This window comes from Microcaecilia unicolor, chromosome 1 (genome assembly GCF_901765095.1).
Source record: "Microcaecilia unicolor chromosome 1, aMicUni1.1, whole genome shotgun sequence".
NCBI lineage: Eukaryota > Metazoa > Chordata > Amphibia > Gymnophiona > Siphonopidae > Microcaecilia > Microcaecilia unicolor.
This window is the reverse complement of record NC_044031.1, coordinates 525,668,162-525,691,533: the sequence shown is the minus strand read 5'-3', so window position 1 is coordinate 525,691,533 and position 23,372 is coordinate 525,668,162. Positions and strand designations below refer to the sequence as shown.

At 47.0% G+C, this 23,372-nt stretch overlaps 1 protein-coding gene across 1 annotated transcript in view; it reads right to left on the bottom strand.

Moving 5' to 3' along the window:
* Positions 1 to 822: 822 nt before the first annotated feature.
* ZBTB10 (zinc finger and BTB domain containing 10) overlaps positions 823 to 23,372 on the bottom strand; it is a 137,994-nt gene continuing 115,444 nt past the window's right edge. Inside the window, exon 5 of the mRNA XM_030215886.1 lies at positions 823 to 3,628. Within this exon, the coding sequence (XP_030071746.1) occupies positions 3,206 to 3,628 (423 nt within the window). The 3' untranslated portion in view covers positions 823 to 3,205. The remainder of the gene's footprint in view (positions 3,629 to 23,372) is intronic.

Genomic DNA, 23,372 nt, shown 5'->3' with positions numbered 1-23,372 from the left:
CACCTACAATATCCCCTATAGGCACCTACACGGTTAGCACACCCGCTAATTGTAGGAGCATTAAAAATGCTAACGCACCTTAATAAACAGGGCCCTAAGTTTTCTTTTCACAAACATAAAATGGAAACAAGCATTAGTAAATCAAATTCTAAAAGCTGTGGCACACCCCAGAGAGAACTTCTTGGACTTTGTGGGGACAAACAGCAAGGGAAAGAGGGAGGGCTACAAAGGTCTCAACCTATATCTCATAGGTTTTTTGAGCTGGCTCCTACATTAATAGAAAATTTGACAAAGTCTACATACAGGGCACTTTCTTTCAGCTCTCAAGGCCAGCAAGGGTATTAGTGTCATCTGGCATACTGGCTCAGAGAATGGGGTTTGTATAAGGGGGATATATGGAGATTAAAAAAAAATTGAACACCAACATTACCTTGAATGCATAACTCCGCTTCCCCTAAACACACATATATGCCTTCAATCAAAACAGAATTATTTTCCCATAAATTGAACATTACACATTTAAATTATCAAGTGCTTAGATAAGTTACATAATATTGTTTGGCATTCTTATAGTCCATAAGTACAAGCACATAGTTTAAATTCTTTTGCTGCTAAGTGGCAGTATGGAAGCAATCCCCTAAAATTAAATAGTTCAAGTGGGTTTATTTAGTCCATCAACTGCCTATTTTTCTCTGTCTAAAAATGGGATATTAAATATCCAGATAATTGAAAAAAAAATACCAGTGCTTTAATTCAATCTGTACATAGAGAAAAATGGTACCAAGCATATTTAATTAAAATAGAAAATTACAAAAAAACAAAACAAAAAAAAAACAATGATGACTAAACCACCCAAAAAATATATTATTGATTGCACTCCTAATCCAAAATAAACATTCTGATCTTCAAAGGTAATCCAAAGAAAAGTACAACAAATTTTGTAGTGTACCAAGTGTATATTTCAATTTACTGTATGCAATCTAACATCACATTTGGTCATAAATTACCAAATATACATAAATGATTTAAGTAGTAAAAGATTCATTTTCAATAGCATATCATACCTTGTGAAAAAAGTAGAGCACATTAAAAACGTAAAGCCAGGTCCAGTTCCTAAGCATTAAGTCAGCTGATGCCTAATAAAGCAGATTTAAATGGATTTCTTATAGAGAGACCTACCAATTGTAAACTATGGATTCAAATGGAATAATGGGATTTAAAAAAAAAGACTTGACTATACTTACATATTCACAAAGGCAAACATTACTTTTACGTTTAAAATACTCTTAATTGATAGCATTTTTGCCAAACTAATTTCTACCTTTGGACCCCACCAGAATTACACATTACTTAATATCATTCTAGCGAAAGAGAACAGATGTTCTTTCTGTTAAAAAAAATAAAAGAAAATGAAGAACAAAAAAAATTAAATCAAAACAAGCCACTTGTTATGTGTCTTACACACTGATGTGGGAACTACTAAAATTAGATTACAATGGCATTTGGATATCAATTTAACTGCCATATCAGTTTCATTAACCAGAAACATAACTGTCACTAACATTCAGCCATCATAAAGCTTTTTCTCTTGAAATATACACCAATCAAAATGAAGCACCAAAAATTTTGTCTGTGAAAGCATACTAAAGGTTTCCACACACCTATCATAATTTAGTTTTAACCAGATATTATAAAATAGGAAAATATAATTATTACTTTCATTATACAAAGATGAAAATATGGTGACCCTCAACATTTTTATACAGTACTTCCACACTGGCCTAGCTATGTGCTACTGCTAAAAGCTGTACATATTTTAATAGTGTGACATATTAAATTGTTTGTTACATCCATTGAAAAACTCATTCATTTGCCATTAAACTAGCTGAAACTGAGAAGTTCAAGGTAATGATGTAGTTCCTTCCCATTGAAAAAGTGCCTGATATAATCAAAAGATACATTCTACTACAAATTTGTGAAAGTCTGTGAAATTACAAAAATTCAAGTTCTAATTTGGAACATATCAGAACAGATGGGTAAAGGGATTCTGTTTAACGGAGAATAAAATACATGAATATTGCTTACCAATATTTTAAACAACATGGACAACCAGTAAACAAAATGCAAAAAAAAAAAAAATTAAATTAAATGGCTTTTTAAAACCTTTTTAAGAAAGGTAAGCAGAAATAGTTAATCTTAGTTTCTGTGACAGCCTCCCTAAATGCAGGTAGACTTCAAAGGTGACAATAAATATTTTAAATTTATTTATTTCTCCATTTACCAGATAAGCTTTGTCTGCTACTGAGGTACATACATGAAAGAGATGTCAAATGGGACAGTTATATATCAAATGTATGGCTATAGACATCAGTGGACTCACCCACCTAAAAATTGTAGACAGGAAATATGTTAGTTGCCCTACTCAAAATTCTGGAGGTGCCAGTTAACCTTGTTTATAATGTGCATTTATTTTTTTCTGGCTTATATACACCCATGTCTAGTAAAAATGATCTTGAAGATTCAGAAATCAAATTAAAATTATTTAGTATATATCTACTCCAGCAACATGACTCCAGCAGTTGCCACTTGAACCACATGCTGAAAGAGAGCCCAAATTATATGGCTTTAAGAAGTTTCATTTCAGTGTTCATCTTGCAGGTGATGCAAATTAAAATTTACAGGTAATTCTATTAAATATCACTTGTTATACCATTGAAAACGGTCTTTTAGGTATTAAGCCTTTCACAAACCTACTGATCCAAATTTGCCTCACTGGGTCAACATCATAAGGGTTTTGGGACAACTGATACTTTCATACCTTGATTATGTTCTTTTCATCTTTCAACTCAACTACTGTCATATTATGAACTTTATAATACAGTTAATATATGCTTTGATAGGACCCAAATAGCTCTATCCTATAAATAATAAAAAATACATTTCTTATTTGTTAGCTGATTGGAGATGTGAGTAATCTGTATAATTCAACCAAAGGTTGTATGCTGTACAGTCTTGTGCAAATATATAAAAAAAATTTTCATCAATCCATGTTTTTGCTATAAGGCTTGACCCTACAGTTTTCACAGCAACATGACTACCATCCAGCAGTGTACCATATTTTACAGGCCTTAAGTCCAAAACTTTAAACTGTCAATCTTCAATATTCTTCCCAACCACAGCACTCTTGAGCTGTATGCCAGAACAGTTAATCATCTATAGTCATGCATATTTCCCCTGATTCCTCCCATTGAGGCTGGTCATTGTGTTCTACCCACGGAGCCTGATCATTATGTTCCACCCACTCAGCCTGGTCATTCTGCTCCTCCCAGTGAGATTGGTTGTTCTGTTCTTCCCACTGAGGCTGGTCATTCTGATCCTCCCCTTCATCCACCAGATCTTCATCTACATCTACTGCTTCAACAGCATCATTTTCATCATATTCTTCATCTCTTGTGAAATCAGGATCTTGAACTTGGTCTGCTCCTTCTTGAATTCCTGGTTGTGACTTATCTACACAGTCTACGCAAACTCCATAGCGTCGAGACCCATGTCTTATTCCAACACTTGCTGCTAGCATGAAGATCTTCTTACACACCATGCACTTGTATTTTTTATCCTTTTTATGTACCTAAACAAAACAAAAAAAAAACACCACTATGTTAAAATACAGATAAACATTCCTAGTTGTAAGCAAACAGAATAGATTCATAATACAAATTTTAAAAACTACAAAGAAGAATTTTGGTTGTATTGCATGCTGGAGTCCCAGTTCACATTATTTCAGAAAAGTCTGCTACAGTAGTTAATGTAATAGGAAACAAGGCACTCATGGGCTGATGATAAGAAGCAAACGCAGGCGCTAGAGGCTGTTAGCGCCATACTAGCAACTTTGTATGCTACCGCCCCATGATCAGAGCCCCTGAGTGCATGAAACATGCTCATGGACTCTGAATGCAACTAGCATGCAAATGCATGCAAAACAGGGCTCAGCACAAGTAGCATGCAAATACATGCTAAACCTATTTCTCCCCAATGATCGGCGAGCAGCACGCCAAACACTGGCGCACTGTCCGCTGCAAACCCTATGCCAGCTTGGAGCTGGCGTTAGGGTTTACAGACCATTGGGGAGGAATGGTGAGCCCTGTCCAGCATGCATTTGCATGCTAGCAGGCCCCCTATTCCCTTCAATGCAGCAGCCCACCCTCCCCGGCAGGAACAGGAACCCCCCCCCCCCCCCAAGAGACATTGGGGCTGCACTGGACATGGCTGTGCACCACCATTTTTGAGGCGGCGCCAATGAAAGAGGGAGGCCACCTCCCTCCTCTAAAGAAGGTAAGGGCTGAGGAAGGGCCACTAGACAACCAGGTCAGGGGGAGGATTGACTCGCGGCCCACCAGATGTCCAGCCTCCCTCCCCCCTGCAAACCTGAGTCGGGGAGGGGGACCAGGGTTTTTTTTTTAAACTTGTGTTGGGGAAGGGGGGAGGGGGACCGGGGGGGGGGGGTTGATTCACGGCCCACTGCGCCAAAAGGGCTGCATGTGAGGGGAATGCTGGGGGGTTGGAGACCCACTGGCTCTCCAGCCCCCCTGAACTGGTGTCGGGTGGGGGGATCAGGGGGACTGGAGGTCCAACCCATATTGCTTGGCTCGGGGTGGGGGTACTTGAGGTCTAGACCTGTCAAACAAGTGCGGAAGGACTCAGGCACAATCCTCCCGCACTTTTACCCTATGATCAGAGATAATAGTGTGCTTAAATTTACATGCTATTATCTCTGATCATAGGGGCAGTAAAGCCTCGTGCTGTTCCAGCGCTATTTTTAGAGTGCTGTTTGGAACAATGCGGGGCTTTCGATCATCTGCCCATCACTGTTAAACAGAACATGGTTTGCTAGGTTCATTTTACCTGATGTGAGGTAAAAAGCAACACAGAAAACTTTAAAGGAATATTCTTTGGGTGAATTTCTTCATAAAGGGGCCCTTTTACTAAGCTCCACTAGTAAAGCGAAGATACTTACCTGTAGCAAGTATTCTCCGAGGACAGCAGGCTGATTGTTCTCACATGTGGGTTGACGTCTGCGTCGGCCCAGGAATCAGCATTCTGCAATCAAAATATTTAAAAAGTTTTGCCAGTCTCCTGGCGCGCGTGCAGCGCGCACCGCGCATGCGCGGACTGATTTCCCACCCGTTGCGTGAGCGCATTTCCTCAGTTAAATTAAAAAGCATAAAAAGAAGCAAATAACTCCAATGGAGAGGTGGGTGGGTTTGTGAGAACAATCAGCCTGTTGTCCTCGGAGAATACCTGCTACAGGTAAGTATCTTCGCTTTCTCCAAGGACAAGCAGGCTGCTTGTTCTCACATGTGGGATATCCCTAGCAACCAGGCTCACTCAAAACAATGAACATTGGTCAATTGGGCCTCGCAACAGCGAGGACATAACATAGATTGACCTGAAACCATGAACAACTAACTGAGAGTGCAGCCTGAAACAGCATAAAACTGGGTCTAGGGGGTGTGGAGTTGGATTCTAAACCCCAAACAGATTCTGCAACACTGACTGCCCAAACCGACTGTCGCGTCGGGTATCCTGCTCAAGGCAGTAGTGAGATGCAAATGTGTGGACTGATGACCACGTTGCAGCCTTGCAAATCTCTTCAATGGAGGTTGCCTTCAAGTGAGCCACTGACGCAGCCATGGCTCTAACATTATGAGCCGAGACATGACCCTCTAGAGTTAGCCCAGCTTGGGCATAAGTGAAGGAAATGCAATCTGCTAGTCAACTGGAGATTGTGCGTTTTCCGATGGTGACTTCCCTCCTGTTGGGATCGAAAGAGACAAACAACTGGGCTGACTGTCTGAAGGGCTTCGTCCGCTCCACATAAAAGGCCAATTGCTCTCTTGCAGTCCAAGGTATGCAAACTGCTTTCGCCAGGGCGGGTATGAGGGCGGGGAAAGAATATTGGCAAGAGAACTGACTGGTTCAAATGGAACTCAGACACCACCTTTGGCAGAAACTTAGGATGCGTGCAGAGGACTACTCTGTTATGATGAAACTTGATAAAAGGTGCATGCACTACCAGGGCCTGAAGCTCACTGACCCTATGAGCTGAAGTAACAGCCACCAAGAAAATGACCTTCTAGGTCAAGTACTTCAGATGACAGGAATTCAGTGGCTCAAAAGGAGATCTCATCAGCTGGGTGAGAATGAATTTGAGATCCCATAACACTGGAGGAGGTTTGACAGGGGGCTTTGAGAAAAGTAAACCGCTCACGAAGCGAACAACTAAAGGCTGTCCAGAAATAGGCATACCATCTACACGGTGATGATAGGCACTAATCGCACTAACATGAACCCTTACTGAGTTGGTTTTGAGGCCAGACTCTGATAAGTGTAGAAGGTATTCAAGCAGGGTCTGTGAAGGACAAGAAAGAGGATCTAGGGCCTTGCTGTCACACCAGACGGCAAACCTCCTCCATTTGAAAGAGTAACACCTCTTCGTGGAATCTTTTCTGGAAGCAAGACTCGGGAGACACCCTCTGAAAGACCTAAGGAGGCGAACTCTAAGCTCTCAACATCCAGGCCGTGAGAGCCAGAGACTGGAGGTTGGGATGTAGAAGCGACCCCTCGTTCTGGGTGATGAGGGTTGGAAAACATTCCAAACTCCACGGTTCATTGGAGGACAACTCCAGAAGAAGAGGGATCCAAATCTGGCGCGGCCAGAAAGGAGCAATCAGAATCATGGTTCGGCAGTCTTGTTTGAGCTTCAGCAAAGTCTTCCCTACTAGAGGTAAGGGAGGATACGCATACAGAAGGCCTCTCTCTCTCTCTCTCTCAATGCAGGAGAAAGGCTTCTGATGCTAGTCTGTCATGGGCCTTAAGTCTGGAGCAGAAGATCCACCAAGGGGGTGCCCCACACTCGGAAGATCTTGCAGGCTACGCCGATGTTCAGTGACCACTCATGAGGTTGCATTACCCTGCTCAGCCTGTCGGCCAGACTGTTGTTTACGCCTGCCAGATAAGTGGCTTGAAGAAACATGCCATGACGGTGTGCCCAAAGCCACATCTGGACAGCTTCCTGACACAGAAGGCGAGATCCAGTGCCCCCCTGCTTGTTGGTGTAATACATAGTAACCTGATTGTCTTGTCTGAATCAAAATGATTTGGTCGGACAGCCGATCTCTGAAAGCCTTTAGAGCGTTCCAGATCGCTCGCAATTCCAGGAGGTTGATCTGAAGACCTTTTTCCTGAAAGGACCAAGTTCCTTGAGTGTGAAGCCCATCTACACGAGCTCCCCACCTCAGGAGGGATGCATCCGTCGTCTGCACTTTTTGTAGCTGAGGAATTTGGAATGGGCATCCCAAGGTCAAATTGGATCGAACTATCCACCACTGAATGGAATTCTGAAAAACGGTGGACAGTTGGATCACATCCTCTAGATCACCTGCAGCTTGATACCACTGGGAAGCCAGGGTCCATTGAGCTGATCTCATGTGTAGACGTGCCATGGGAGTTACATGAACTGTGAAGGCCATGTGCCGAGCTGTGATCTGTTGAGACGCTCGCACTATGGACATCAGGGACAGGAGATTGTCTGCCCTTGCCTCGGGAAGTTAAGCACGAGCTGTCTTTGTGTTCAACAGAGCTCCAATGAATTCCAATTTTTGAACTGGGGTGAAATGTGACTTGGAATAATTGATCACGAACCCCAGTAGCTCTAGCACGTGAATTGTAATTCGCATGGACTGCAGAGCACCTGCCTCCGAGGTGCTCTTCACCAGCCAATCGTCGAGATAAGGGAACACATGCACTCCCAGTTTGCGACTACTGCTAGGCACTTTGTGAACACTCTGGGCGCAGATGCCAGACCAAAGGGCAGTACACGGTACTGAAAGTGCTGTGTTCCCAGCCGAAATCAAAGATACCTCCTGCCAATAATAAAAGAAAAATCGAAAAAATGAAGACTCTTTCCTGGGCCTGAGAGGAGCAGAGAAAGAAAACACCGCACCTCAACGAGGAGAAAAAAACAACTGAGGAAACGCGCTCACGCGACGGACGGGAAATCAGTCCGCGCACGCACGCTGCAGGCACACCAGAAGACTCTGGCAAAACTTTTTAAATATTTTGCTTGCAAAATGCCGATTCCTGGGCCGACGCGGACGTCAACCCACATGTGAGAACAAGCAGCCTGCCCGTCCTCGGAGAAATAGACTTAACGCGTCCTCAAGCGAGACTTTCCTAGAAGTTAGGCTCATTTCTAGCATGGCCACAATTCAGCCTTTTTCAATCTCTTTTTCAGGCTACGCACAAATGGCACTTAGGGCTCCCACTTTAAGTCAGCATTATTCAGTTAGAGTGTCCTAATGTCAGTGCACTAGCTGAATGCTGCTTCCATGCCTATTCTCTGCCCAAACACTCCCAAAAATAATAAATACCACACAACACACACAAATAGCAACCCTACCACAACACACTTTACCATGTCCTGCATTAGGCCATTTTTCCCACGTTAAGCACGTGTTAGTTCCTAATGCAGTTTAGTAAAAGACCCCAGAAATACTCAACAAATCCCAATCAAATAAATATGGACAATTTGCAGTGTACTGTCATGCTTTTGCCAATGAGCACAGTTTCTTGTAATTCAATACATTTCAACCACTCTTTCTTTGTAGCACATTTTTTTTCTCCCCGACTCCTACTTGGAACTATTACTCATACAGTATAAAGACTAAACATACTCAATATGTAATGACAAAATATATAATCGTACTAAATGCAGCTAAGAATCCCTTATTAACTGGAGACACTAAAAGCAGCCATTCCCTATCCATTCCTCAGGGCACATCTACTCCCACTGGGTTTTCAGGATATCTACAAGGAATATGCATGAGATAGATTTGGATGCAAATCTAACTCTATTTTTTTTAAATAGATTAGTTTTGAAGGGAAAACTAAACTAACAAAAAATGTCCCCCTGGCACTGAAATTAGGTTCTATCCCACAGAGACCTTGCAGGATAGACTGACTGAACCCACTACTGGATCAGGAGTCAGGTTCCAAACAATGCAATATAGATGTATGGACTGAACGCCATATCAAAAGTTTTGGAAGTCTCTTTGGAGGCCAACTTCAAGTGGTGCCAAAGATCTGACATTTTGAGAATTATCATACCCTTCTAGAGATAGGACTGCCCAGGATAACAACAGGAGGAGCAATCTGCTATCCTGTTAAACAACGTGTATTTGGCTGTTGCAATTCAGCCAACTTGGATCAAAAAGAAACCAAAGGCTTGGTGAAACTTCTAAGGGTGACCAGATTTTTAAAAAAGGTTCTTTTGCAGTCCAGCCTATGGAGGACATTCACTTTTGTTGACATGTGGCACAGGGGAAAATGCAGATAACTAATTAAGGTGGAAGATGGAAATACAGTATCACCTGAAATAGCTGACAATCCAATGCGCTACAGAGGTCTTAAAGGCCATTTCTCCCTTGCACATATCGGACTTGCAAAAAAAGTATGTGACAAGTACTGCTAGAGATCCCTCTGAACATCAAGTTTGTGAATCTTCCTGGCATTCTCAGAATCCCTGCTATCCATGTAGGCAGGGAGAACTATTACCTGATGGGGGAAGAGACAGAACTGTTTGAATGGAATCATCATTCTCTAAACAGGAAAGATATGGATCTCTGCATGACAGTTTGAAACTCTAAGATACTACTTTACCTATCAAATGGTAACCAGGAATGCTGTCGTGAAATCCTCAAGGGAGGTTTGCTTCAATGGTTGAAAAGGTGGACTCCCCAGGCCATTAAGGACCAAATTAAGATCCCACTGTGGGAAACCACCCAGGGGTGGGGGGAGAAATGTTCTTAAATCCTCAGAAAAATCTGGCCACATCAAGATAAGCTGCCAGAGAGATTCCCTGCCACAAGAAAATACTGCCAGCAGGAACTTTAGAGATTTCAGGGCCAGATCCTGGTCCAAGTTCCTTTGCAATACGGCCACGGACAGAGGACAATTCAACCGACTTGATGGCAGACACCTGGAATGCCCTCCTGCGGGAGATGGTGGAGATGAAAATGGTAACAGAATTCAAAAATGCATGAGATAAACACAAAGGAATCTTGTATAGAAGGCATGGAACCAAACAAGCTTAGCAGTGATTAGATAGCAAAACCAATAATTAGGAAGCAAAGACCATGCTGGGCAGACTTCTATGGTCTGTGCCCCAATCACTGCAGGTTTAGGTAGGCTGAAATGGGGCTTCAATGACAACTTCAGGAGTGGAGAACAACTTCCACAATCTATGCCCTAAAAATGGCAAAGGGAAATGAAAATCAAGTAATCCTTTTGGGCACACTGGATGGACCATGCAGGTCTTTATCTGCCATCATCTACTATATTACTTTAAGATAAAGGGAGGGGAAGGGAAGGAAAGGAGGGTCAGGTAATTAGACCACCATGGAGTAGTGAGTGAGGGGGGGGGGGCCTTAAGAGGGGGTCCAGTGGACCACTAGGGATTTTTCGTTCCGGAGGGGGTCATGTCGAGAGTCGGAAGTTTTTAAAGGTTGGTGGGGGAGTTGGGATCTGACCACCTGGGAGCTTTAAGATGGGGGGGGGGGGGGGGGGGGGGGTCAGGAGGTGGGTTCCACTGGGGCACCAGGGATTTTGGTTCTGGAGGGGGCTCATGGGGAGGGGGGAGAATGTCAGGAGTAAAGGTTTGGGGGGGATCAGAATAAGGGTCTACTGGACCACCAGGAAGTTTTAAGGTTAGGGGGGTTGTTATGGGGGTCCGTGCAAAACTTAACAGTAGCTCCAGACCTGCAGTTAAGTTTTGCACATTAAAAGTATAGGGAAATGTCTGCATCAGTCAGAATCCTTATTTTAATACTAATGACCTTATTTGCATAGGGTTATTGGTAGTTGCTATGGGAAATGGTAAAAGGGATGCAGAACCTCTTGGTGCATTATATGCAATGTCTGCTTTAGACTGGCTACAACCAGTCTAAAGCAAATGTTGCAATCAAAGTAAGCTTTGTGCATCTCCCACTTAGTCAGCTGCACTGCTCTGCACAAGTGGGTGTTATCAATTCCTACCAGCAGATGGAAGGAGTGGGGGGAAACAAAACAAGTTTTACCAATGACCTCACCAGTATTAGCTGGTAGTGCTCCTTGGAAAGAGCCAGTATTCATCTGCCAAAGTAGCAGAAGGGAAAATTAGGTTCTTACCGTGATAATTTTCTTTCCTTTAGTCATAGCAGATGCAGCCATTACAGATGGGTTGTGTCCATCAACCAGTAGGGAGATAGATAGCACACTTTTTTCAGTGCCTCATACCAGCTTGCTCCACTGCCTCTCTTCAGTATTTGAAGCTTCCAAAGCAGTATGGCAAACCGCAATGGGAATAACATGAGCTTTCCTCACAGCGAACGATGGCCCTACAACAAAGGGCATTAACTCAGAATGGAGGGAATGAAACATCCTCCCGGAGGGCATAAACTCATCCTCCACTGAGACATAACTGGAGGGAATAAACTCATCCTCCCAGAGGGAATAAACTCATCCTCCAAAACATGAAACTGGAGGGAATTAAGTCATCCTCCTTTAATTGAACAAGAATCCTGAAGACTGTTTTCCGACTTTCTCCCAAGGACGGAATCTCCAGGAAACACGAACAGAACCTGAAATAGATTTACAGCAGATAGCATCAGACAGGGAGGGATCATGGCTGCATCTGCTATGACTAAAGGAAAGAAAATTATCATGGTAAGAACCTAATTTTCCCTTCCTTGTCATCAAGCAGATGCAGCCGTTACAGATGAGATGTATCAAAGCAATCCCTAGATAGGGTGGGAACAAGCCACACCACGCGCCAGCACTTGCGCTCCAAAATGTGCGTCCCTCCTGGCAGCCACATCCAGCCTGTAATGTCAGGCAAAAGAGAGCTCAGAAACCCATGTTGCTGCACTACAAATCTCTTGAAGAGAGAGTGCTCCAGTTTCAGCCCAAGAAGAGGAAATTCCTCTAGTGGAATGCGCCTTAAAGACATCAGGCGGAGGCTGGCCGGCAAGCAAATAAGCTGAAAAGATAGATTCTTTAAACCAGCGGGCAATAGTGGCTTTAGACGCTGGAGACCTCTGCGAGGACCTGATAGCAAAACAAACAGATGATCAGAGGTTGTGAAAGAGTTAGTAACTCGCAGATACTGCAGCAAAGTCCTGCGCATGTCCAACAGGTGCAATTGCCCAAAAGATTCTGGAAACTCTTCCTCGACAAAGGAGGGCAAGAAAATAGGTTGGTTTAGGTGAAACACTGAAACCACCTTAGGCAAGAAGGAAGGCACGGTCCGAACCGTGACCCCGGACTCTGAAAACTGCAGAAAAGGGTCTCTACAGGACAGCGCCTGGAGCTCTGACACCCGTCTTGCCGAAGTAATGGCCACTAACAAGACGGCCTTCAGTGTCAAATCTTTCTCTGAAGCACGCCGAAGCGGTTCAAAGGGAGCACCCTGAAGAGCCTTCAGCACTAGCCCCAGGTTCCAAGCTGGACAAGGTGCACGCACGGGACGACGGAGCCGAAGCACCCCTCTAAGAAACCGTGCCACATCCGGATGAGCAGCTAAAGACACGCCTTCAACCTTGCCACTTGCACCCGCAGGGAATTATAGGCCAAGCCTTTTTGAACACCATCCTGCAAAAAGTCCAGAATTGGCAAGACAGGAGCCCGCAGGGGTGTGATCTCTCTGGAAGCACACCAGACTTCAAACTGGCGCCAAATCCTGGCATAAGCCACGGAAGTGGAACGCTTGCAGGCTTGCAGGAGAGTGGTAATTACTTTATTGGAATAGCCTCTGCCTCTCAATTACGTCCTCTCAATCGCCAGGCCATAAGACCAAATCGGCTGGCGTCCTCCATGGTCACCGGACCCTGTGACAACAGGTTGGGAACCAGAGGTAACAGAAGGGGATCCTCTACGAGCATCTGTTGGAGGGCCACATACCAAGGCCTCCTGGGCCAATCCGGGGCGACGAGAACCACTTCTCCTGGATGCAGCCGAATCCGCAGGAGCACTCGCCCTATCAAGGGCCACGGAGCGAACACATACAGTAGGCCCGGAGGCCAGGGTTGAGCCAAGGCATCCAACCCCGCCGCGCGAGGATCTCTCCGTCTGCTGAAGAAGCACGGGACTTTGGCATTGGTGCTTGTCGCCATTAGATCCATCACGGGCTTGCCCCACTTGGCACATCTGCAGGAACACTTCTTCTGCAAGTTCCCACTCCGCTGGATCGATCTGATGCCTGCTTAGATAATCGGCTTGCACGTTGCTCTGACCTGCAATGTGAGCTGCTGACAGAAACTGTAGATGCAGCGCGGCCCAGTGGCAAATTTGTTCAGCCTGCGCGGCTAGAGCTCTGCACTGAGTGCCGCCTTGTCGATTTATGTAGGCCACTGCTGTCGTGTTGTCCGACATCACTCTGACAGTCAATCCTTCCAGGGTCACTTGAAAGGCCAGAAGCACCTGAAACACCGCTTTCAACTCCAGGCGGTTGATGGACCACTCCGACTCCTCGGGTGTCCATAGACCCTGGGCATGCTTCCCCTTGCAATGTGCGCCCCAGCCTTTCAGACTGGCATCTGTCACCACCAGGCACCAATCGGGGAGCGCCAGCGGCATTCCTCGCTGCAGCATGCTGTCTGAGAGCCACCACTCCATGCTGAGTCGGGCCGCTGGGAGCCAAGAGAGTCTGCATTGGTAATCCTGAGATACTGGACACCATCTTTGGAGTAGAGCATACTGTAGAGGTCTCAGGTGCGCTCTCGCCCAGGGCACCAGTTCCATGGTGGCCGCCATCGATCCAAGCAGCTGGACAATGTCCCAAGCTCGCGGACGGGGCATCCTCAGGAGCAGACGGACCTGATTCTGAAGCTTGCACCGCCTTTGCTCGGGTAGGTACACATACCCCGAGGCTGTGTCGAACCTGGCCCCCAAATATTCTAGAGACTGCGAGGGGGTCAGGTGACTTTTGGCCAAATTGACGACCCAGCCCAGAGACTGAAATACTGAGACCACTCTGGCTGTTACATGCTCACTCTCTGCAGCAGAGTTTGCTCGAAAGAGCCAGTCGTCCAGGTACAGGTGAACCCGAATACCCTCTCGCCTTAGAAAGGCAGCTACTACCACCATAACCTTCGAAAAGGTGCGGGGAGCTGTGGCGAGGCCAAAAGGCAAGGCCCGGAACTGGAAATGCTTTCCCATCACCGCAAACCTCAGAAACTTCTGGTGCGGGGGCCAAATTAGAATGTGCAAGTAAGCTTCTTTCAGGTCCAGAGACGTGAGAAACTCTCCTGGCCGTACCGCCGCAATGACGGAGCGCAGGTTTCCATGTGAAAATGCCGCACTCTCAGGGACTTGTTTAATTCTTTTAAGTCCAGAATAGGGCGAAAAGACCCTCCTTTTCGCGGCACCACAAAGTAGATGGAGCAACGGCCGCAGCCGTGTTCGGCGGGAGGTACCGGGGACACGGCCCCTATCTGAATCAGACCTTGTAAAGTCTCCTCTACCGCCGCCTGTTTGGCGGCAGAACCGCATCGGGACTCCACAAACACGTCTTTTACAGGGGCGTCAAATTCTATTCTGTAACCGTCTCTGATCAGGTCCAAGACCCACTGATCTGAGGAAATGTTGGCCCACTCCTCGGCAAAGAGGGAAAGATGTCCTCCGATGACAGGACTTGAGGAGAGGGCCTGCACACCATCATTGAGAGGATCGCCCCTGAACTCCAGGCCTTGAGCCAGTGGCTGTGGAACGTTTGTCCGAGCGTAAGGAGTTCCTCTGCTGAAAACGGACACGAGAAGTGAACCCAGCAGAACGCCCCGGGCGGTACCTTCGAACTTCACGGAAGCGAGGTCTGTAAGAGGAGTGGACCACCGCACCCTTAGAGGAAGGCCGAGGCCTATCTTCGGGCAAGTGCTGGGGTTTAGCCTCACCCAGGCCCTTCACAATTTTCTCCAACTCCTCACCAAACAGGAGAAGGCCTTGAAAGGGCAACTTCACCAACCTTTGCTTAGAGGCCATGTCCACCACCCAATGCCGTAGCCAAAGAAGATGGCGAGCCGCCACTGCTACTGCCATGTGTTTAGCCGAAGCTCTGACAATATCATAAAGGGCGTCAGCAAGAAAGGACAAGGCCGACTCCATCCATGGAGCCACATCTGAAACGGGCTCCGCTCCATCACCGGGTTGTTCCACTGCCTGTTGCAACCAAGCCAGGCAGGCTCTAGCAGCATAACAACTGCATGCAGACGCCCGAATAGTGAGACCTGCAATTTCAAATGACCGTTTAAGTGCTGATTCCAGTCTACGGTCTTGAATATCCTTTAGGGCAACACCTCCTTCAACAGGGAGGGTAGTTCTCTTTGTCACAGCTGTGACTAGGGCATCCACTTTAGGCATAGCAAAGCGAGCCATATGCTCCTCACTCAGAGGGTATAATTGCCCCATAGCCCTGGAAACTTTCAAAGGTCCCTCGGGGTCAGCCCATTGAGCCGAAAGAAGCTCTTGGATGGAGTCATGCAAAGGAAAGGCTCGAGCAGGCTTTTTGGTACTAGCCATCCTAGGATTCACAGAGGAGGCTGTGCCACTGGCAGGGTCCTCAATAGAGAGAGCCTGCAGGGCATCAGAAATAAGCGCTGGCAGCTCATCACAGTGGAAAATCCTCACTGCGGAGGGATCGTCCAGATCCTGAGTCACTTCTGCACCAGACTCTGGCTCCTCAGACCATGAAGGCCTGCCAGAGTCCTCCGAATCCTCGCAGCCCGACAACAGGGGGGAAAATGGAGGTGCAGCACTCTCTGAAGGGGAATGAGCCCTTCTGCGCTTCATACTCTGTCAATTATCAGGGAATAACGCCTCAGAGGGCATACCCAGGCTAGAATCCACCGGGGGGGGGGGGGGGGGGCATTAGAAGAGGCCCATGCCGGGCTTTGTGGGAGAGCTCTGCATGTATGCTTTATGCATTAATAAGACAGAATCAGGGGAGAAAAACTCACCCTGGGCACCCGGATCTCTGCCGGGGCTAGTAGCTCCCATATCAGCCTCACTCCGAGGCCTCCCCCCCGGGCTCAGGACTCTCCGTCTCAGCGGAGGTCGCGCCATGTGGTAAATTCAAAATGGCGCCCGCTGCCAGCTCAGAGCGCGAAGAATCGTCGCTCGCCATGCTCAGGCCGGCTCTAACGTCTGTACAGCACGATTTACAGAGCCCCGCTGCTGATCTGCGCTTGTCACACTTGGAACAGCGCTTTACTGTCTCCGCAGCCATCGCCGAAAACGGCGGTAAAATTCAAAATGGCGGTTCACGCCAAAATCGCCCCGATCACGGGCCCAACCCGGAGGAGTCAGAAAACACTCTTACCTCACTGGACCGAGTACCACAGCTCCGGTCCCACAAAAAAAGGCAAGGAAAAACCTCTGTTCCAGCGTCTAAGCGCTTTTTTTTTTTTTTTTTAACGCTGTGAAGAAAGCAGAGGTAAATAGAACTCCGGAGGCTCAGGTGAGTAGGAAAGGCAGGGAAAGGGCGAACCTATGTGCCTGCATCCACTGTTGGTGGGGAAGGCCAGGGAAAGGTAAGCAATGTGTCCACATCCACGGAGGTATGGGTAAGGCAGGGAAAGGGCGAACCTATGTGCCTTTAAAGTGAAGCTGCTATAGCCTCCAACACCCCTGCTAACAACTGGCAAAAGCACAGGAGCAACCTCCAGGCAGATTTTAGATGGAGCTCGAAGAAGCTGCAGCCACTCTGCTAGGGGAGATAAGAGAATACTGAAGAGAGGCAGTGGAGCAAGCTGGTATGAGGCAATGAAAAAAGTGTGCTCTCTATCTCCCTCTGCTGGTTGATGGACACAACCCATCTGTAATGGCTGCATCTGCTTGATGACAAGGAAGGTCCCCTTTTATAATGCACTCATGCCCCATCAACCACTGTATCACTCAATGGTGCAATCGCACCTCGAATACTGTGTTTCCAGTCACCACATCTCAAAAAAGATATAGTGCAATTAGAAAAGGTACAGAGAAGGGCAAAGAAAATGATAAAGGGGATGGGCCAACTTCCCTAGGAGGAAAAGCTTTTTCAGCTTTGAGAAGACAGCTGAGGAGACTAAGGGTCATGCAATGAAGCTACAAAGTAGTAAATTTAAAACAAATAGGAGAAAATATTTCTTCACTCAACGTGTAATTAAACTCTGGAATTTGTTGCCACAGAATGTGGTAAAAGCAGTTAGCTTACCGGGGTTTTACTACTACTACTTATTTCTATAGCACTACTAGACGTACACAGCGCTGTAAACTTGAACATGAAGAGACAGTCCCTGCTCGACAGAGCTTACAATCTAATTAGGACAAACAAGAGATAAGGGAATATTAAGGTGAGGATGATAAAATAATGGTTCTGAACAAGTGAATAAGGATTAGGAGTTAAAAGCAGCATCAAAAAGGTGGGCTTTTAGCATAGATTTGAAGACGGCCAGAGATGGAGCTTGACGTACCGGCTCAGGAAGTCTATTCCAGGCATATGGTGCAGCAAGATAAAAGGAACAGAGTCTGGAGTTAACGGTGGAGAAGAAGGGTGCAGATAAGAGAGATTTACCCAGTGAACGGAGTTCCCGTGGAGGAATGTAGGGAGAGATGAGAGTGGAGAGGTACTGAGGAGCTGCAGAGTGAATGCACTTATAAGTCAATAAGAGGAGATTGAACTGTATGCGGAAACGGATAGGAAGCCAGTGAAGTGACTTGAGGAGAGGGCTAATATGAGCATAACGACCCTGGCGGAATATTAGTCATGCAGCAGAATTTTGAATAGATTGAAGAGGAGAGAGATGGCTAAGTGGGAGACCTGTGAGAAGCAAGTTTGCAATAGTCTAAGCGAGAGGCGATAAGAGTGTGGACGAGGGTTCTGGTAGTGTGCTCAGAAAGGAAAGGGCGAATTTTGCCGATATTATAGAGAAAGAAACGACAGGTTTTAGCAGTCTGTTGAATATGTGCAGAGAAGGAGAGGGAGGAGTCGAAGATGACCCCAAGGTTACGAGCTGATGAGACAGGAAGGATGAGAGTGTTATCCACAGAAATAGAGAATGGGGGAGGAGGAGAGGTTGGTTTAGGGGGAAATATGTTTAGTTTCAGATGGCGCTGAGACATCCAGGCAGCAATGTCAGATAGGCAGGCTGATACTTTGGCCTGGGTTTCAGCTGAGATTTCTGGATTGAACAACTTTCTAAAAGAAAAGTCCATAAGCCATTATTAAGATGGACTTGGGAAAGTTCACTGCTTATTTCTAGGTTAAGCAGCATAAAATGTATTGTACTGTTTTCAGATCTTATCAGGTACTTGTGACCTAAACTGGCCATTATTGGAAACAGCATGCCGAGTCTGATGGATCTTCAGTCTGTCCCAGTATGGCAATGCTTATGTTCTTATGTATTTTTATTTATTTTATTTGTTACATTTGTATCCCACATTTTCCCACCTATTTTCAGGCTCAATGTGGCTTACATAATACCGGAGAGGCATTACAGACTCCGGTGTACACAAATACAAAGTGATGTTGTGGTAAGATAAAGTTCATGTGGCACAGCCACACTAGGGAATCTCTGAAGACATACTTCTTTAACAAAGCCTACAATGAGAACCGATAACCGACAGCCTCACTAATATACCCCACCAACCCAATTAGTTATGAAAGCCCACCCTCTATAACTACCCTAATCACTCCCTTCCTTCTTCTATCCTTCCTCACTCAAACTATGCACAATTCTACTGTATCTGATATCCTGGTATGACAATGTTAACATAATCATGTAAGCCACATTGAGCCTGCAAATAGGTGGGATACAAATGCAATAAAATAAAATAAATAAATAAATACAAAGGAAGAGTTGTGTTGTGTCTATTACGTTGTTTAGTTTTGTTGTATTGCAGAGATCAGGCATTTATGTTGGATCGGTAGGGTATGCCTTTTTAAACAGGTTAGTTTTTAGTGTTTTCATCTGTTTTTTAGAAGTTTACATTTTAGATACACACAGATGGATTATTCTGTTTTGAGGTATGTTTCAGGGACAAGTGGTTTTAAAGTCAAAATAAAAATAAATACTTTGTTTCATGCAGATCTCTTTTGTTTAAACATAACTAAATGGGCTGTAAACCCCTAATTCAGTCCATTGGTTTTCTTATATTTTGTTCTTGTGATGACTTATACTGTGCCAAAACTGAAAACTCTTCTCTCATCTATCTGGTCAATAATAAAAGGAGTTCATTGTGAACACTATCCACCCTAAAAGGTTGTTTTATGGCTGTACATGAGGAATTATGATACTGAATAAATAAGTATATGTGTGTGTCCCTGGTCATGGAAAGCGAATGCTACATACCTGTAGAAGGTATTCTCCGAGGACAGCAGGCTGATTGTTCTCACTGATGGGTGACGTCCACGGCAGCCCCTCCAATCGGAATCTTCACTAGCAAAAGCCTTTGCTAGCCCTCGCGCGCCAATGCGCACCGCGCATGCGCGGCCGTCTTCCCGCCCGAAACCGGCTCGTGCCGGCCAGTCTCATATGTAGCAAGACAAAGAGAAGGGAAGACACAACTCCAAAGGGGAGGCGGCCGGGTTTGTGAGAACAATCAGCCTGCTGTCCTCGGAGAATACCTTCTACAGGTATGTAGCATTCGCTTTCTCCGAGGACAAGCAGGCTGCTTGTTCTCACTGATGGGGTATCCCTAGCCCCCAGGCTCACTCAAAACAACAACCATGGTCAATTGGGCCTCGCAACGGCGAGGACATAACTGAGATTGACCTAAAAAATTTACCAACTAACTGAGAGTGCAGCCTGGAACAGAACAAACATGGGCCTAGGGGGGTGGAGTTGGATTCTAAACCCCGAACAGATTCTGAAGCACTGACTGCCCGAACCGACTGTCGCGTCGGGTATCCTGCTGCAGGCAGTAATGAGATGTGAATGTGTGGACAGATGACCACGTCGCAGCTTTGCAAATCTCTTCAATAGTGGCTGACTTCAAGTGGGCTACCGACGCTGCCATGGCTCTAACATTATGAGCCGTGACATGACCCTCAAGAGCCAGCCCAGCCTGGGCGTAAGTGAAGGAAATGCAATCTGCTAGCCAATTGGATATGGTGCGTTTTCCTACAGCCACTCCCCTCCTGTTGGGATCAAAAGAAACAAACAATTGGGCGGACTGTCTGTTGGGCTGTGTCCGCTCCAGATAGAAGGCCAATGCTCTCTTGCAGTCCAATGTGTGCAGCTGACGTTCAGCAGGGCAGGAATGAGGACGGGGAAAGAATGTTGGCAAGACAATTGGCTGGTTCAGATGGAACTCCGACACAACCTTTGGCAAGAACTTAGGGTGAGTGCGGAGGACTACTCTGTTATGATGAAATTTGGTGTAAGGGGCCTGGGCTACCAGGGCCTGAAGCTCACTGACTCTACGAGCTGAAGTAACTGCCACCAAGAAAATGACCTTCCAGGTCAAGTACTTCAGATGGCAGGAGTTCAGTGGCTCAAAAGGAGATTTCATCAGCTGGGTGAGAACGACATTGAGATCCCATGACACTGTAGGAGGCTTGACAGGGGGCTTTGACAAAAGCAAACCTCTCATGAAGCGAACAACTAAAGGCTGTCCTGAGATCGGCTTACCTTCCACACGGTAATGGTATGCACTGATTGCACTAAGGTGAACCCTTACAGAGTTGGTCTTGAGACCAGACTCAGACAAGTGCAGAAGGTATTCAAGCAGGGTCTGTGTAGGACAAGAGCGAGGATCTAGGACCTTGCTGTCACACCAGACGGCAAACCTCCTCCACAGAAAGAAGTAACTCCTCTTAGTGGAGTCTTTCCTGGAAGCAAGCAAGATGCGGGAGACACCCTCTGACAGACCCAAAGAGGCAAAGTCTACGCTCTCAACATCCAGGCCGTGAGAGCCAGGGACCGGAGGCTGGGATGCAGAAGCGCCCCTTCGTCCTGTGTGATGAGGGTCGGAAAACACTCCAATCTCCACGGTTCTTCGGAGGACAACTCCAGAAGAAGAGGGAACCAGATCTGACGCGGCCAAAAAGGAGCAATCAGAATCATGGTCCCTCGGTCTTGCTTGAGTTTCAACAAAGTCTTCCCCACCAGAGGTATGGGAGGATAAGCATACAGCAGACCCTCCCCCCAATCCAGGAGGAAGGCATCCGATGCCAGTCTGCCGTGGGCCTGAAGCCTGGAACAGAACTGAGGGACTTTGTGGTTGGCTCGAGATGCGAAGAGGTCTACCAAGGGGGTGCCCCACACCTGGAAGATCTGTCGCACTACACGGGAATTGAGCGACCACTCGTGAGGTTGCATAATCCTGCTCAACCTGTCGGCCAGACTGTTGTTTACGCCTGCCAGATATGTGGCTTGGAGCACCATGCCGTGACGGCGAGCAAAGAGCCACATGCTGACTGCTTCCTGACACAGGGGGCGAGATCCGGTGCCCCCCTGCTTGTTGACGTAGTACATGGCAACCTGGTTGTCTGTCTGAATTTGGATAATTTGGTGGGACAGCCGATCTCTGAAAGCCTTCAGAGCGTTCCAGATCGCCCGCAACTCCAGAAGATTGATCTGTAGATCGCGTTCCTGGAGGGACCAGCTTCCTTGGGTGTGAAGCCCATTGACATGAGCTCCCCACCCCAGGAGAGACGCATCCGTGGTCAGCACTTTTGTGGCTGAGGAATTTGGAAAGGACGTCCCAGAGTCAAATTGGACCAAATCGTCCACCAATACAGGGATTTGAGAAAACTCGTGGACAGGTGGATCACGTCTTCTAGGTCCCCAGCAGCCTGAAACCACTGGGAAGCTAGGGTCCACTGGGCAGATCTCATGTGAAGGCGGACCATGGGAGTCACATGAACTGTGGAGGCCATGTGGCCCAGCAATCTCAACATCTGCCGAGCTGTGATCTGCTGTGACGCTCGCACCCGCGAGACGAGGGACAACAAGTTGTTGGCTCTCACCTCTGGGAGATAGGCGCGAGCCATCCTTGAATCCAGCAGAGCTCCTATGAATTCGAGTTTCTGCACTGGGAGAAGATGGGACTTTGGATAATTTATCACAAACCCCAGTAGCTCCAGGAGGCGAATAGTCATCTGCATGGACTGCAGGGCTCCTGCCTCGGATGTCTTCTTCACCAGCCAATCGTCGAGATATGGGAACACGTGCACCCCCAGCCTGCGAAGTGCCGCTGCTACTACAGCCAAGCACTTTGTGAACACCCTGGGCGCAGAGGCGAGCCCAAAGGGTAGCACACAGTACTGGAAGTGACGTGTGCCCAGCTGAAATCGCAGATACTGTGAGCTGGCAGTATCGGGATGTGTGTGTAGGCATCCTTCAAGTCCAGAGAGCATAGCCAATCGTTTTCCTGAATCATGGGAAGAAGGGTGCCCAGGGAAAGCATCCTGAACTTTTCTTTGACCAGATATTTGTTCAGGGCCCTTAGGTCTAGGATGGGACGCATCCCCCCTGTTTTCTTTTCCACAAGGAAGTACCTGGAATAGAATCCCAGCCCTTCCTGCCCGGATGGCACTGGCTCGACCGCATTGGCGCTGAGAAGGGCGGAGAGTTCCTCTGCAAGTACCTGCTTGTGCTGGAAGCTGTAAGACTGAGCTCCCGGTGGACAATTTGGAGGTTTTGAGGCCAAATTGAGGGTGTATCCTTGACGGACTATTTGAAGAACCCACTGATCGGAGGTTATGAGAGGCCACCTTTGGTGAAAAGCTTTCAACCTCCCTCCGACTGGCAGGTCGCCCGGCACTGACACGTTGATGTCGGCTATGCTCTGCTGGAGCCAGTCAAAAGCTCGTCCCTTGCTTTTGCTGGGGAGCCGAGGGGCCTTGCTGAAACGCACGCTGCTGACGAGAGCGCGCGCGCTGGGGCTTAGCCTGGGCCGCAGGCTGTCGAGAAGGAGGATTGTACCTACGCTTACCAGAAGAGTAGGGAACAGTCTTCCTTCCCCCCAAAAATCTTCTACCTGTAGAGGTAGAGGCTGAAGGCTGCCGGCGGGAGAACTTGTCGAATGCGGTGTCCCGCTGGTGGAGTTGCTCTACCACCTGTTCGACTTTTTCTCCAAAAATATTATCCGCACGGCAAGGCGAGTCCGCAATCCGCTGCTGGATTCTATTCTCCAGGTCGGAGGCACGCAGCCATGAGAGTCTGCGCATCACCACACCTTGAGCAGCGGCCCTGGACGCAACATCAAAGGTGTCATACACCCCTCTGGCCAGGAAGTTTCTGCACGCCTTCAGCTGCCTGACCACCTCCTGAAAAGGCTTGGCTTGCTCAGGGGGGAGCTTG